Genomic DNA, 15,539 nt, shown 5'->3' on the forward strand with positions numbered 1-15,539 from the left:
TGTTTATGTGAAGTTTCTTAAACACCTCCAGAAACTTTTCAAACTGCTTATCCAGCTTTTCCTTCTGCAGCCTCTTAGGAAAGGGAGGTGGATGATAGATCTATTTCTCCCCTGTATTACCCTCAGGAGGAGTGTGTTCAACAATAGTCTTCCTTGGTTCCACTTCAGCTTCCTTCTGCACTTCTTCCTCAGCTACAGCTTCTTCATCCGAAACTTGAGAGTGTTCAGGAATTGCAACTTTTCCGGACCTAAATGTAATTGCCTTTACCTGTTCCTTAGCTTCCCTCTTTTCTGGTACTTCAGTGTCACTAGGAAGTGTACCAGGTTGACGATTTAACAAGCATTGGCAATTTGTCCAATTTGATTTTCCAAGGTCTTGATAGAAACCGCTTGGCTCTTGCACATGAGCCTCAACTCTTTCAATTCAGATTTTTCATTAGACTGTTGCAGCTGGAGTTGTTGCTTTGGTGCATATTGCGGTTGCTGAAAATCGGGAGGGTTGTATTGCTTTGCTGGATACTACTGATAAGGCTGTTGAACCGCATTCTGAGTGCTCCTCCAGCTAAAGTTAGGATGATTGCGGTTGTTAGGATGATAGGTGGCTGGTACAGGTTGCCGTAAACTCTGAAAGTTGCTCATAAACTGAGCTAATTCACTAGAAATGGCACACTGATCAGTCTCATGGGCACCGGCACAAAGTTCACAGACACTAGTGATCTGATTAACTCCATAATTAGACAGAGAATCTACCTTCATCGTCAAAGCCTTAAGTTGAGCAGCTATAGCAGTAGCTGCATCCAACTCCAAAATTCCTGCTACCTTGCCCTGAGATAGTCTCTGAGTAGGATTCTGGTATTCATTAGCAGCCATCAGTTTAATTAATTCATAAGCTTCATCGTAGCTTTTAGCCCACAAGGCTCCTCCTGATGCTACATCAAGCATGGGTCTAGAAGTAGCACCCAAACCATTATTGAAATAGTTAATGATCATCCAGTCAGGCATCCCATGACGAGGACACTTCCTAAGCATCTCCTTATATCGATCCCAAGCCTCACATAAAGATTCTCCAGATTTCTGAGCAAATTGAGTAAGTGCATTTCTGATTGCAGCAATCTTCGCCATAGGAAAGAATTTAGTTAAGAACTTTTGAAGAAGATCCTCCCATTTGGTGATAGACCCTGGTGGTAGAGAATGTAACTAGCACTTAGCTTTATCCCGCGGAGAGAATGGGAACAGCCTCAACTTAATAGCATCTTCAGAAACTCCAATGAAATTGAAAGTATCGCAGATCTCGATGAAATCTCTGATATGCATGTTGGGGTCTTCAGTCGGAGAACCCCCAAACTGAACTGAGTTTTGTATCATCTGAATCGTGCTCGACTTGATCTCAAAGGTATTAGCCGAGATGGCTGGTCGAACAATGCTAGACTGAATATCATTGATCTTCGGTTGAGAGTAGTCCATCAAAGCCTTTGGATTTGCTTCTGGTTCTCCCATTGCAATAAGAACCTCTTCTTCTTTCTCAACTAAGATCTCTTCTTCAACTTTCTCCTCTACTACAACTTCTTCCTCAGCTTGATCTAGTGTTCTCTTACGAGACCGAGAACACGTATGCATACACGCTCGCTAGATTACCTGAAACACATCAAGGAAATAAGTAAGTAACAATGTCCGAGTCATTGAACTTTAACGACCAACGATGAAAAACACATAAACTAAAAATTAACACTGAAGTCCCCGACAGTGGCGCAAAAAACTTGTTAGGTCTAGAACACGCGCTAATATTCACGCAAGTATACGCGATCGCAAGTAATATAGAATTAATTCTAGTTCGTTCCCACAGGGACTGATTTAGGTTAATTTCAATCAATGTATTTATGCAACACTAGTATGATTATTATCCAATGCTAAAACTAATAACAATTTGAGATTGTTTAACTAAGATTAACTAAAAGTTATACTAAAGAACACAAACTAGGAGATTAAAGAGAGCTGAATAATATATGACACAAACATGGGATTCTAACTTCATTAAATACTTCATTCAATAGCCTTTTCGTTCTTAACCTTAGCATGTAATGGTGATGACACTAATCAGATAACACGAAACTGATAAACGCCAACTTTCGTTGTACGAATACCATAGTACCAGACATCCACAAAAGAGATAGAAGCTGAATATACACCAATTATATTGAGACCCTATATGTCTATAGAATTTGACAACATAACGGTTTAATGCACAAGTTATCTATCGTGATTACATAGGGCAAGTAAGATGGTTAAAATTACCTACAAATCATGCATATCACATACATGAACCTATACTAGCATGGCAAGTTCTAAACCCTTAAATTCACTTTCGTTTCATTAAAGATTAACACACTATCTTATAAGTTCGCGACGTTCATAAGACGAATAAGTACAACCAATACTAGATTATCATACAATCACCACACACTAAGGCATCGAAATTAATTAACTAAAGAAATCCATAAATAAATCTGTTAGAACCCCACGATAATGATTAGCCCATAATCGGACTCATCATCAACGTGGGTTCCGATTAAAACAAGGTATGATAAACGTAGTCTTTATACTGAATAATTAAACCACGTACGAAACAAGAGTACACGAATAAGAAAACTAGCATCCAAAGTTATAACTTAAAACAAAGAATCACAAGAATAAACTAGATCTTCTTTTCCTTGGTTGAATTGTGCTCTACGGTCTTCTTATGCCTCCTCCTTAAGCTCTGGTACGTCTTCTTATGAAAAACGAGCATAAGTTATGTTTATATGGCAGCCCATGCAGAGTAAAAGTCCAACAGATCAAAATTCTAGAAGAAACAGGATTTAATTTTCCCGACCTGGCGCGGCCGCACGCTTGACCAGCGCGGGTGCGCTGACATTCTGCCATCCTGGCGCGGGCGCACCGTCCCTTTGGAGACATTTCTGACTTCTTTCTTTTCTTACTGATTTGAGCTGATCTTTTTACGAGCTTTTATTCTAGACACCATCCTAACACCAAATTAGCATCCAAACAATGCCAATGTTCCAGTATTCCTGATAAATGCCTGAAATGCAAAAACACTACAAAAACACGTTAAAACACCAATAACTTGAGTACAAAACATCAATCCAAAGATTTACAGAGTGTTATAAAGTGTCATAAATGCCACTCAATAGCCGTGTGATTCGTCCCTTGTGGCTGAGTCTCGGTTGCCCCTACTGGGGTTCCTCCTTGGGTGGAGGCATAGGTTGAGTGCGGTGGTACCTCTACCACTGATGTGATTGTTTGTGATGGGAAAGGATTATCTGTTCCACTATTGTTTCTCTGTGTGTGTTCATCATGGTTATTGTAGTCTTCCCACAGACGGCGCCAAATGTTGTGGAATAAAAACTAGAGCGTGTTAGTAATTAATGCTAGGGTTTATAAGCTTCGAGCTTTAATGGTGGTGAGTCTAGGGTTAGACTTGCATAGGGAGACTTGGTGAACAAGTCTCCAACTTAGATGGTAATTAGGAGTCCTATCAGGGAAGGAACTCCAGAACCTTCTGTGTAGGACTTTGAGTTTGTTTTGGACACATGTCTCTGCTCTTCCAGCCGTATTGGGCCTAGTCTGCGAATAGCTTACGTTCGTGGACCTTGATGACCTCTGCTAGTAGGCTTGACCACTCAGGTCATCTTGAGTCTGCTACGAGCTTGGACTAAACATGTCTGTACAGCACTGAACTTTGGACAAGAAGCCCATGTGTAATTAATGTGATATTTAATGTGTTTTTAGGATGTATTTTCTATCCATATCAACTATTATGTAATCAAAATTACTAGACTTTGACCGATAATTAAGACAAATTCATGTATTATTTTAAAATTTTGAAAAAATACATTTTAAAGAAGATTAAATATATTTTTAATGATATTAGTTTTAAATCTTATTTAATTATATGTTAAGTGTAATCTGCGGTCAGAATATGATAAAATTGACCATAGATTAGTCAATACAAGAGACCTAATATGAGATGAAGGGAGTATCTATTTAGAAAAAATATTATTTTCTAAATGTGTTAAGTAAAAAATGATAGATAAAGTAATTTGTTGGATAAAAATAAAAAAGTGAATAAAGTGATAGAATCGATTAATATTTAATGAATAAAACTGAAGAAAGTAGTGATGTGGGTAATAGTAGTTCATTTAAATATCTTTATCTATATAATACACCAACAAAGGTTAAAAATTAGTGAGACAATTTATTCATGTGAATTTACATATTTTCCAGTCTAAACTCTAGGATGTATACTCCAATAGTATTTGTCATATGAGGGTTAAATAAGGCCTCAAACATCACCTATTGAAAAAATGGTTCTTATTGGCTCACTAAAACATAACTTAAAGATGTGTATTTTTTTTATAAATGCAGGGTCGTGTGGTGTTACCTTTTCTCAATAAAATAATAATTTAAAAAAAAGACTAGAAAGGCATGTTTAATTAGCGTTTACACAAAATCTATGTTTTTACAATCCAAGAAATGTCTCCCGAATAGTCGCTTTTGTTATAATGTAATTTTATACTGCGTTATAAATTTCTATACACGATCTATCATTTTTAGATTGCCATAAATGGCCATTATTTTGGCCTTTTCCATTTATTTCGCGCGATCTAGGTCATTTTTTATGAAATAACGGATATTGGGAAACCTTATATCAAGTACAAAATGAAAGATTTTGCAATCCTAACACATTAATCACCTTGTAAAATTCTATTGTAGATACTCACATATGTGCTTACAACTACAAAATTGTGACAGATATATAAACTTGCAAATGTCACTAAGACTAGCCAACTTATTTTGCATATTAACTATTAGTTTATTTTATGTGAATATACAAGTCACTTAGTTATATATATATATATATATATATATATATTAAAATTAGTCTTTTGTATATTATACATATCAATTACACAATTTGTACACATTCAATGAATTGTTAGATATATATTAATCTTGAATTGATAATTAATCGATTTATATTAGTTATACTTGAGATATTACATAACTTTATTAATAAACATTAAACAAATGAATATATATATACATGTTATAAAAAAATCCTAAAAAATGACTCGTGACTCACACGAGATATCATGCTAATTATAAAATTTTAATACGTCCAAAAAGAAAATTGTATGGAATTGAAGAGGGAGAGAGTATTTGTAGTAAAGCATTATAAGGCAGATTATAGTTTCTCTAGTCTCTGCGGTATCTAGCATGTGAGGTGCCTAGATGGTCCCAAAACAAATAATATAAAAGAGATATATTTAACATAATAGTTATGGATAATATATACTTCTAGTGCAATTATTGAGTTTTTTTCCATTTAGAAGATGTGTCAAGAGTGTGTCAAAAAATTGGCAACTTTTCTTTGTTTCCCCGTCAAAAATTGACAACTTCTCTTGTTACCCCTTAAACACCCTCGTAACTCCAATATATGACGTCAGGTAGAATTTATCACCCTATTGAGTTGCTCCAAGAGTTGAGTCTGCACTCTACACAAAGTTTTTATATATGTACTATAGAACAACAGGTTCTAAATTTGCTAACATGTTCAGACTATGAAGCTCCAGCAGTCAAATATACCCTATTTGCATGCAAACAACTGCTTTTACAATATCCATGTGTAGTGACCATCGAATTAGGATTAGAGTAAAGTACACTTCATGTATGTGTACTATGCGTGTTAGACCATTTAAGATACCGCAGTTTAAAAACTCCAACTTTGTGTATATGTACTTTAATTTTTTTACAAGTGTGTATATTTGTCAAATAATCATAACGCCGTTAGTTTGAAGGAGGGCAATTCAGGCAATACATTAATTATCTCTCTCTCTTGTCCTGCTTCACTTATCTCAATCTATCCTGTCAAAATAAAAAACTTATCTCAATCTATACACACAACTCTCCTGTATCTACCTATAATTATCCTACTTATCATTCCCTTTATTTATACATCGCTCAATTTCACACACTCTAAACCCTGATTTCTCAATCCAAATTAGGGTTTTTAAAATCTATACATATATATTATTCCAGATGAAGTGGAGAAGCGATACGGAGGAGGATGTTGGTTGGCGAAGAAGAAAGAGAATAGCTTTATACAAGCTTCGTTATTGAATCTCACAAACGAGAAATAAATCGATTTGCTTAAGATCGAAACGGTGACAATTGGAAGAAACAATTAATTGATTGTTATGAAAAATATCCTAATGTGTTGATCACACACTTTCCGAACTCAATTCAATGGTTACATAAATGAATTTCGATGCTCGAGGTTGTTTTCCCTGATTCGTTTGGGATTCAGAAGCGGGTTTTGATTTATGATAATGAAAAGTTATTGGATTGTGTGAAATGGTGGGATGTGTAGCCTTTATTGGTGGATGGGAGTGCGAAATCGCATAGGATATCGTTGGCTTACAATAATGAGGGTTTGAATAACTTGAAATCACTGTTGTGTTGCAGCAGTTTGTGAATCATGTTGGGTGATTTTAAGGTGTATGTGTCTGGGAAGCTGTGAGGTGTGTCGAGAGGAAGTCAGTCACCGGACGTGAGTGAGGAGAAATTGCTTGTGGGTTGCGGAGGGTGATGAAGTTGAATTTGTTAAATTTTGATGTTATTAGGGATACTAGAGTTGGCAATGGGTATCTGTTATTAATATTAACTATTTTCATTGGAATGCAAAGATGTCGGGTTAAGAGAAGGTTTTGACAAATTTCTTTTGTGTTGTGTTTAACAAGAAGCAAACAGGTAGCTTTGATGTGGTCAGTTAGGGATGAACTGTGAGAAAGAAGTTTGGATATTGGTGGGTGGTAATGGGTTTGTTGATGTTAAAGGTGGGTTTCCTTTTTGTATAATTAGGTTTAATTAAAAGACTAAACTGTTTGACGCATATGGAGCTGTTAAATTTGAGAAAAGTACGATATACCCTCCCAAAAAGTAACGGTGTTAGACTCAGTTAACGGAAGTACATATATCGTAAAAAAAATTAAGTTTACGTACATAAAATGAGAGTTTTTAAAGTTTAGTATTTTAAGTGGTCTGACACTTATAATACAATACAAGTACACGAACTGCACTTTACTCTTAAGATAATTTTCATTTTCTTTTTACGTCCAAGTGTCGAGATAATGTGAAAAGTTAAACATGGATGATTTATATTACTTCCCTTTTTTTCCCTCCCAATTATTTATATTTTAAATGTTACCAAAATTAGTAAAAATTTAAAATATGAAAATCAATCATATCCACTTATTGCTAAATCTATTATATATATTAAATATTACTAGTTGGTAACCCGTGTTTCGCACGGGTCTGAGATTAAAAAATAATATCGTGCATAATGCACGATCATGACAGGACTCGAGGAAGAAGCCCCGGCTAACTCCGTGCCCGCAGCCGCGGTAAGACGGGGGGCAAGTGTTCTTCGGAATGACTAGGCGTAAAGGGCCTTCTATTCTCGGAGCTGAGAGAATGGCTTTTTGGTCCCTTTCGTCCAGTGGTTAGGACATCGTCTTTTCATGTCGAAAAAACTCGTAGTTCGTGCGAAATACGGATCGAAATATAATAAATAAATGCTATTAATTTATGTAGTTAAAAGAAATCGAAGTCAAGTGTAATTATAAAATTTTACCATATAGTTCTAATTATGCACCTAGTTATTTTACTTAGTTATATAAATCTAACATGTTAGCTTTAATAAAACGATTATTTCAAAACTAAATTGACGCTTGGATGAACATTAAAAATAGAAATTATAGTGAAAAAAAAGTCCGCATAAAGTAGAAGTCACTTCGTGTTAGTTGACATTGAATTATATAAAATTTTAAAAATAGTTATATAATTTTTTGGTGAGTACCAAAATTTGGTACTTTTGTATAGATTGATAATAACACATGCAAATTACAAGTCTGAGATTAAAAATATCGAACTAGTGATAGTAGAGAATAGATTGAATTCATAATCCTTGCGAAAAATGTATCGAAATTAATATATTAATATATTAATATCAAATATTAAATTGGTGTTTCCAAAGAATAATTATGTAGTTGAAAGGAATCGAATCAATTATGAAATTTCTCAGTATAATTCTGGTTCTGCATTAATTTACTTGTTATAGAAACCTAATATATTAGTTTTATTTTTTGAAATGAATTATATAATTATCTTATGAATCAAATAATTTTTATTTAAGATCATTTATTATTAATTAATATTATTTTATTATTAATTTTGTGACGGACAATAACAAATACAATCGTTAAATTAATAATTCTCGATTTAAAAGTTAAGACTAAATGGTATTGCTAATTAAATCTTACCCTATGTTATTTGGTTCAAATTTTGGGACAATTTTTTTAACCCCATTCATTCCTCATTGTAAAATATGCATTTAAATACTTCGTAGCAATAAAAAATGCAGGCTTATATATACACATACAGATAACACAAAGTTTAACGTTAACAAATATAGTAAAGACGTTTAGCAAAAAAAGGGTTTTTTCGAAAAATACCTAGTCCAAAAAAACTATATTCAACAAGAAAAGAAAAGAAAAAAATAGCAAATATCGTTTTATATGAAAAATTTCACAAAGATTTGCATTTTGTTTTATTTATCAGGAAAAAACATTAGACAATTTTTTAAAAGGGGTGTAAAAAAAGTTGATTATAAATATTCATTACTTCTGCAAGTTTCTACAATGACGTGTTGTTGCGGACCTCACACATATAATTTCCCTCCAAAATACACTTCCATCACTTATCAGTTGTCAAAAGTAGAGTGTTCTCCATTACCCTCCTCCTCAGTCTAGACTTGGCAATTCGTAAGTGGTGTGTACTTTCATGTATCTTTTCATGTATTCAAAGGTTAAATATAAAATCAATTTATTTAGGGGTCCGTGTATTTTCGTATTTGTGTACCTTCATTTCGTCGTGTCGTTCTCGTGTCATGTTTCGTGCAAAATTGAATATTCATAGTAATATAATTAGTTAAATAAATAAATGTAAATATTAAATTTTTAGGTAAAATATATACAATATTATTTGAAATATATACATTTAAATCATTTATACTTACAACATTATAAAGCTAAGAATTATTTTAAAAGTATTCATTATAATCATACATATTTATATTTACATTTATTTAATTTAGATATTAATATTTATAATAAATATAAATATTTAATTAAAAATATATTTATTTCGTGTAACTCGTGTCGTTGTTGGGCCTTGTGATGCAGCTACAAGAGATGGCCTGATGGCCTGGTAACATGAGGTGGGCTAACAAAGAAAGTATGGGCTTCACAGATTAAAGACAACAAAGCCCAACAGACCAAGTCAAATAAATAATGCATGAAGATAAGTGATAATAAGAGATATTCAAAATATAAAACTAACGACGAAGTGGATGAGTGGGAGGAGAAAAAGGAGGAGTAGTTAGTTGGAACAAAGACAACAAAACCCAACAGACCAAGTCAAATAAATAATGCATGAAGATAAGTGATAATAAGAGATATTCAAAATACAAAACTAACGAAGTGGATGAGTGGGAGGAGAAAAAGGAGGAGTAGTTAGTTGGAAGATGAGTGCAAAATGTAGCTATAAAAGCAAGGGAGAATATGGAGAAAACACACATCAATAGACAAGCACACACACGTATTATATATTTTTCAATGTGTTCTTCTCAATTGTAACATATTCTTTGATATTGAAGTTTATCGGCTGGGGCATTATCCCATCCCGCGGTTTTTATCCCAATTCGGGGTTTTTCGCGTCAACAAATCTCCTCGTCTCGTATTTACATTTTTTGTCCTTGCAATTATATTTAAATCAAGCTTAGCATTTGATCCATCAAAAAATTATCCAAAAACAATTTGGCGCCGTCTATGAGAAACTTGCTAAAAGCTTGAACGATCTACGAACATGACCAATGACGACATATTTCAATAAGAAGAAGCCTTCCAAGATACCAATAATGCGGAGTTAATGGCAACCGTGAAAAATTTCCAGGATGACATGGAGAGTCTACGATCAGAGAATGAGAACTTAAAAAAGGAATTAACCACAGTGAAGTCAAGCAGTAGGGTTAAGAGCAGCAAAACTGTCAAGAGCATGATAAGGCGATTATTCAACGATGAAGAAGACAAGCAGGATGAGGAACACCCACCCACGAATGATAATGACGTTGTCCTCATATATGAAGAATGAAGAGTCATGGGAGAACACTCAAATCTGGAGAAATGCGGGAATGAAGGATGAGGTGAGTGAAGTCGAGATAAAAGCAAGGCGAAACATAAGAAGTTTCGATCACAAAATTGCATACCGGAATCTGTCAAGAAAGAGTTGCAGGAGATGGAATACATGATACAAAGGATCCCAGGGGTACGAAAGCCATTAGAAAAAGCTACACCTACGAGCTACGCAGACTTCCCCTTCACTGATGAGATAACACAGGTGGAAATCCCCAAACGGTTTACCATACCAAACATGAAGTCGTATGATGGGTTGACAGACCCTCAAGAGCATATTGTGCAGTACAAGCAAAAGATGTTTACAGTACCAATCACCTTGGATCTCAAGGAGATATGCATGTGCAAGGGATTTCGCTCTACATTGGCGGGACCTGCACTACAATGGTTTGTGAACCTGCCAAATGGCTGTATAGAAACCATTGAGAGACTATTTGACGAGGTTTAATAAGGAAAAGGTGACTATCACAAACTGTGATACCCTAACAGCGATAGAAGCTTTCGAAAGAGGATTGGGAAAAGACTCACCGCTTTATGATTAATTAACTAAATATCCATGCAAGACAATGATGATGTTCAAGCTAAAGCCCCAGCACAGATCCAGCTGGAGGAATACAAGAGGGAAGATGAAGAGAAGTATTACCACCCCAGCAGAAAAACCATCACACAGAGGCAAATGGACTACAATTCAGAAAGCAAACCATATTCTCGCAGCTTGAGAGATGATCATCATATCAACATATCACAGGGGAAAACAGATTGGAGAAAAGATCCCAACCTTCCACCCACATATGATAGCTACGGCTTTAGCGTAAGTCCAATGGTGTTGGTCAAGGAATTCGAGAAATTAGGCAATGCTGTCAGATGGCCACCTAAAACCATGAAACCCAAGTCAAATCTAGATTCAAGATTATGTTGTGAGTTCCAAGCAGATTACGGGCACAGGGCCAATGATTGTGTGGACCTAAGAAAAGAAATTGAAGCACTAATAAAAAAGGGTTACCTAACTAAATACATGCCAACTCAAAAAAGCAATCTTGTGAGAAATGACAGAACAACATCAGGACTGCCTCCTCCACCACCACATCACAAGGTGATCAACTTCATTGCAGGGGGCTTCGAAATGTGTGGGGACACATACTCTCAAGCTAAGAGAAGGGCTAGAGGAAACGGAGTTCAGGTTTCAAGGGCAGACGTCTCAATTGATGCCGGTCAAGTACTACAATTTGATGATTCAGACATGGAACACGTTAGAGTACCCCAACATGACAGTCTGGTCAAATCATTGCCCACTGGCAATTGTCTCATCAAAAGAATACTCGTAGACAACGGCATCACAGTGAATATCATGATGATTGACACCCTGAGGCAAATGGATTTGACGGAAGCTAACATTGAAAAGAGATTCATGACACTAGTAGGATTCAATGGGGAGACAAAAAGAACCATAGGAGAAATCCACTTACCCACGTATGCAGGAGGCATCAATTTACTACAGAGGTTTCTAGTAATTGATGGTGTATCAACTTACAATATCATCCTGGGAAGAGCTTGGATTCATGACATGAAGACAGTTTCATCCACGTTGCACCAAGTGGTCAAGTTCCCAACACCATGGGGAGTACAATAGATACGAGGGGACCAAAACATGGCGAGAGAATGCTACAAGACATGCTTGAATCCCAAAATACTGCATACACAAAAAGAAACCCGTGAAGTTGTGCTAAGTAGTCCAGAGAAATTGACAGAGATAAACCTGACGATGGGAAAAAAGAAAGTCTTAGTAGGAGAAGATGTATTACCTCAGATTGAAGCCAACCTAGTGGAATTCTTGACGACACGATTGGACGCATTCTCTTGGGAACATGAAGACATAACAGGAATCAATCCTGACATCATAACACATAATTTAAATGTGGATCCCAAGCATACCCCTGTACAGAAGAAAAGACGGAAGTTTGCTCCAGAAGGAACAAAATTATCAGTGAAGAAGTAAACAGACTACTAAAAGCAGGAATTATAAGAGAAGTGGATTATCCTGAGTGGCTGGCCAACATCGTGATTGTGCAAAAGAAGAATGGAAAGTGGAGAGTATGTATTGACTATACGAATTTGAACAAGGTTTGTCCAAGGGATTCGTACCCATTACCACACATTGACACTATGGTGGATTCAACAGCAAGACATGAACTGCTAACATTTCTAGACGCGTCAAGTGGATTCAACCAAATACAGATGGACCCCTCTGATGCTGAAAAGAATGCTTTTGTAACTGAAAGAGGAATATATTGTTACCTAGCCATGCATTTTGGTTTGTGAAATGCAAGTGCGACATTCCAACGATTGGTCAACAAAATGTTCAAGGAACAAATTGGGCACACGATGGAGGTGTACATAGATGACATGGTGGTGAAATCAAATAACGTAACTGATCATGTGAGAGATCTTGAAAAAGTCTTTAACATATTACAAGCCTACAATATGAAGTTAAACCCTTCAAAATGCAACTTTGTCATATCCTCTGGAAAATTCGTAGGACACATGGTGACGAAAAGAGGCATAGAGTGTAACACCCCCAGATCCGGGGTCGGGGATCCGGGTCGTCACGGTCTTTCTTCCCACAATATCACTTCACTTAATTAATAATAATAACCTTATGCTGTGACCCCACACTAACACACCACAACCCGTTATAGTCTCAGAGATGAAATTGAAATAAGTACAAGTCTTTGAATCCACAATTTAATAGTTATTACAACCCAAAACGATTACTTGATAAATTTATAGTTAATTGCCATTATCTGTCACAAGTTATAATTATACATAATTGATTCTCAAAAGTAGAATGCCTGATCTACCAATGGATCTACCTCTGCAGCTATAGCAGCCACAACATCAACGGGAAGACGCGGGACGCTTCCCACGCGCTTGCGCTGGGTCTGCTGGAGTCTGGCCATCTTTCCTAACTGTTGTTGTGTGATGAAGAAATAAAGCAAGGGTGAGCAGCAAGCCCACCAAAATAATATGTATAATGATTAACAATATATGATCCTTCTCATAGCACTCATGAAAGTCTTGGTCAAAAGAAATGAACCAAGTTGATATCTTAATGCGATGAAGTCGCAAAATATTCAGTATATATATATACATATATACTTTTCAAAATATGGGAAGTCCTCTTCCATGCATAATACACACAGAGTTCCAGTTTATAACTGTATATATAAAAAATATCGTTGTAAGGTGATCTCATATATCTAACCTTGTCTCAACGTTTTTCCGAAAATCTTTGTCATTCATAAGACAATCATTAACTAGATATAAGTTTAAAAGATGAAGTTACAAGATACCCCAAAATACTTATATCTTTCCCAAATACTACTTGAACTACCCCCGTTCAAGTTATAATCAGTTTCAAAGGTTCATCACATAGATGAGACTACAAGACAAGATTTGAATAGATTCAATCTTTGAATATCATTATAAATAATGAAGTTACGAGATACTTCATTAAGTCCCGATATATAAATATATTCATATATATCTCCCATACATTTCCTGAAAACTTCTGTCATGTAAAGTATGAACAGAGTTGCAATATCCAATGAATTTGAAAGGAAAAGAATTTTGGCATAAACCAGATATCTTGCTGATCAGGCAAAGATACCAATAAGTAACCTTTTCTACTGTAGATGGATGAATTCCTCACCGGTCATCACCCTGGCCGCATTAGGACCTCGCGCTAGACCATTACCCGGCCACTCACGCGTTGATGGACTGCCACCCAACCACTTACACTTTATAGACCGTACCCCGGCCTGTCGCTTATGCCGACTCAATCAGATGGACTTACTTCCCGAACATTGGGCAAGTAATCAAATTGTTTTCTCAAAACAGCAACCATGTTGCGAATATAAAATACACCACAGAGCCGGATCCCCAAGATTTTGAGCGAATATTCAAGTCTCCTTCGAAAGGAAGATCTTAAATCGAAAAACGAGTTTTGGGATCCGCTCTAACTTTTAAAATCATTTTGAAGACTCGAAAATATTTTTAAGAATGTTTGGAATAAAGCTGATTTAATGAAATAAATCAGTCCCGATATATTAGAAAATATCTGAATATTATTATTTAAATAATATTCCCATAAAGAATAATCTTTATAAAAATAATTGAAGTAGAAGTTTTAAAACTTATACTTGAAACGAGTATTAAATAACCAAAGATACACTTATATGAAAGTATTATCTTTATTTGAATAATCGAAAATAAGTTTGATTATTAACACCTTATTCTTTAATAAAATAAAGAATATATTTCAGTAATAAGCGGAGTCATAATACCTCGAATGTATATTATAAATAATATTCATTAAATAAAATAAAGGAGTCATACATCCTCAAGTGAATATTAAAATAATATTCAATTAATAAAATAAAAGGAGTCATAAGCCCTCGAATGAATATTCAAGATAATATTCATTAATAAAATAAAGTTATCGAATAAACCTTATTCGATTAATAGTTTTGAAAACTATAACCATATATATATATAAATATATATATATATATATATATATATATATATAAAATCTACTCGGGATCCTCGACTCCCGGTTTTAGAAAATGTTTTCACCTTTGGGTCCCTATACTAAGGGTATATGCAAATACCGCTTATCTCTAGCATAGGTATTATGCAACGAATAAGCATTTGAACCAACAGATATATAAATCAAGAATACAAAACAGGCATGCATATATATACCATATCAGCATGCTTCAATATATCGCAACATTTGCTAATTAACCAACATGCATCTATCGCAAGATAATGCATATACATATATTCATCACAACAACAGTATAACGGGTAGAAAACTTGCCTGAGCGACTGGGGGTTACGAATGGCTCGGGACGAGTCTGGTAACCTATAAGCAACAAGTAAGTTGGAATTAAACCAAAGTCACTTGTAAATCTATACTTTAACTAACTTAGACTCTAACGCTTGTTTTGCGCTTACTGATTTGCTTAAGTCACCCGGGTACCCTCGGCTCCACCATTTTTAATAATTTAACCTTTACGAGTTTTAAGGCGATTCCTTCGCGAGTGTCTTACCAACTGCCTAACACACTTACCATAAATGTTTCATACATTAATTAACCCTTTTCGGTCTTTAACCTATGTTTCAAAGTAAGGCGAGGGGAAAAGTTTCGTTCGCGAAACGCCGTTACTT

General features: G+C 35.2%; 1 protein-coding gene and 1 non-coding gene across 2 annotated transcripts; both read left to right on the forward strand.

The window, feature by feature from the left end:
• Positions 1-1,000: 1,000 nt before the first annotated feature.
• On the forward strand, positions 1,001-1,107 carry LOC141682082 (small nucleolar RNA R71). Its single transcript, XR_012559490.1, has one exon. It is a non-coding gene; the product is annotated as a small nucleolar RNA R71 (small nucleolar RNA).
• A 9,756-nt stretch (positions 1,108-10,863) lies between these two features.
• On the forward strand, positions 10,864-11,937 carry LOC141703790 (uncharacterized). Its single transcript, XM_074507242.1, has one exon. The coding sequence runs from the start codon at positions 10,864-10,866 to the stop codon at positions 11,935-11,937; it is 1,074 nt and encodes a 357-aa protein (XP_074363343.1).
• The last annotated feature ends 3,602 nt before the right edge of the window (positions 11,938-15,539 follow it).

Source organism: Apium graveolens, chromosome 1 (assembly GCF_009905375.1).
Source record: "Apium graveolens cultivar Ventura chromosome 1, ASM990537v1, whole genome shotgun sequence".
NCBI lineage: Eukaryota > Viridiplantae > Streptophyta > Magnoliopsida > Apiales > Apiaceae > Apium > Apium graveolens.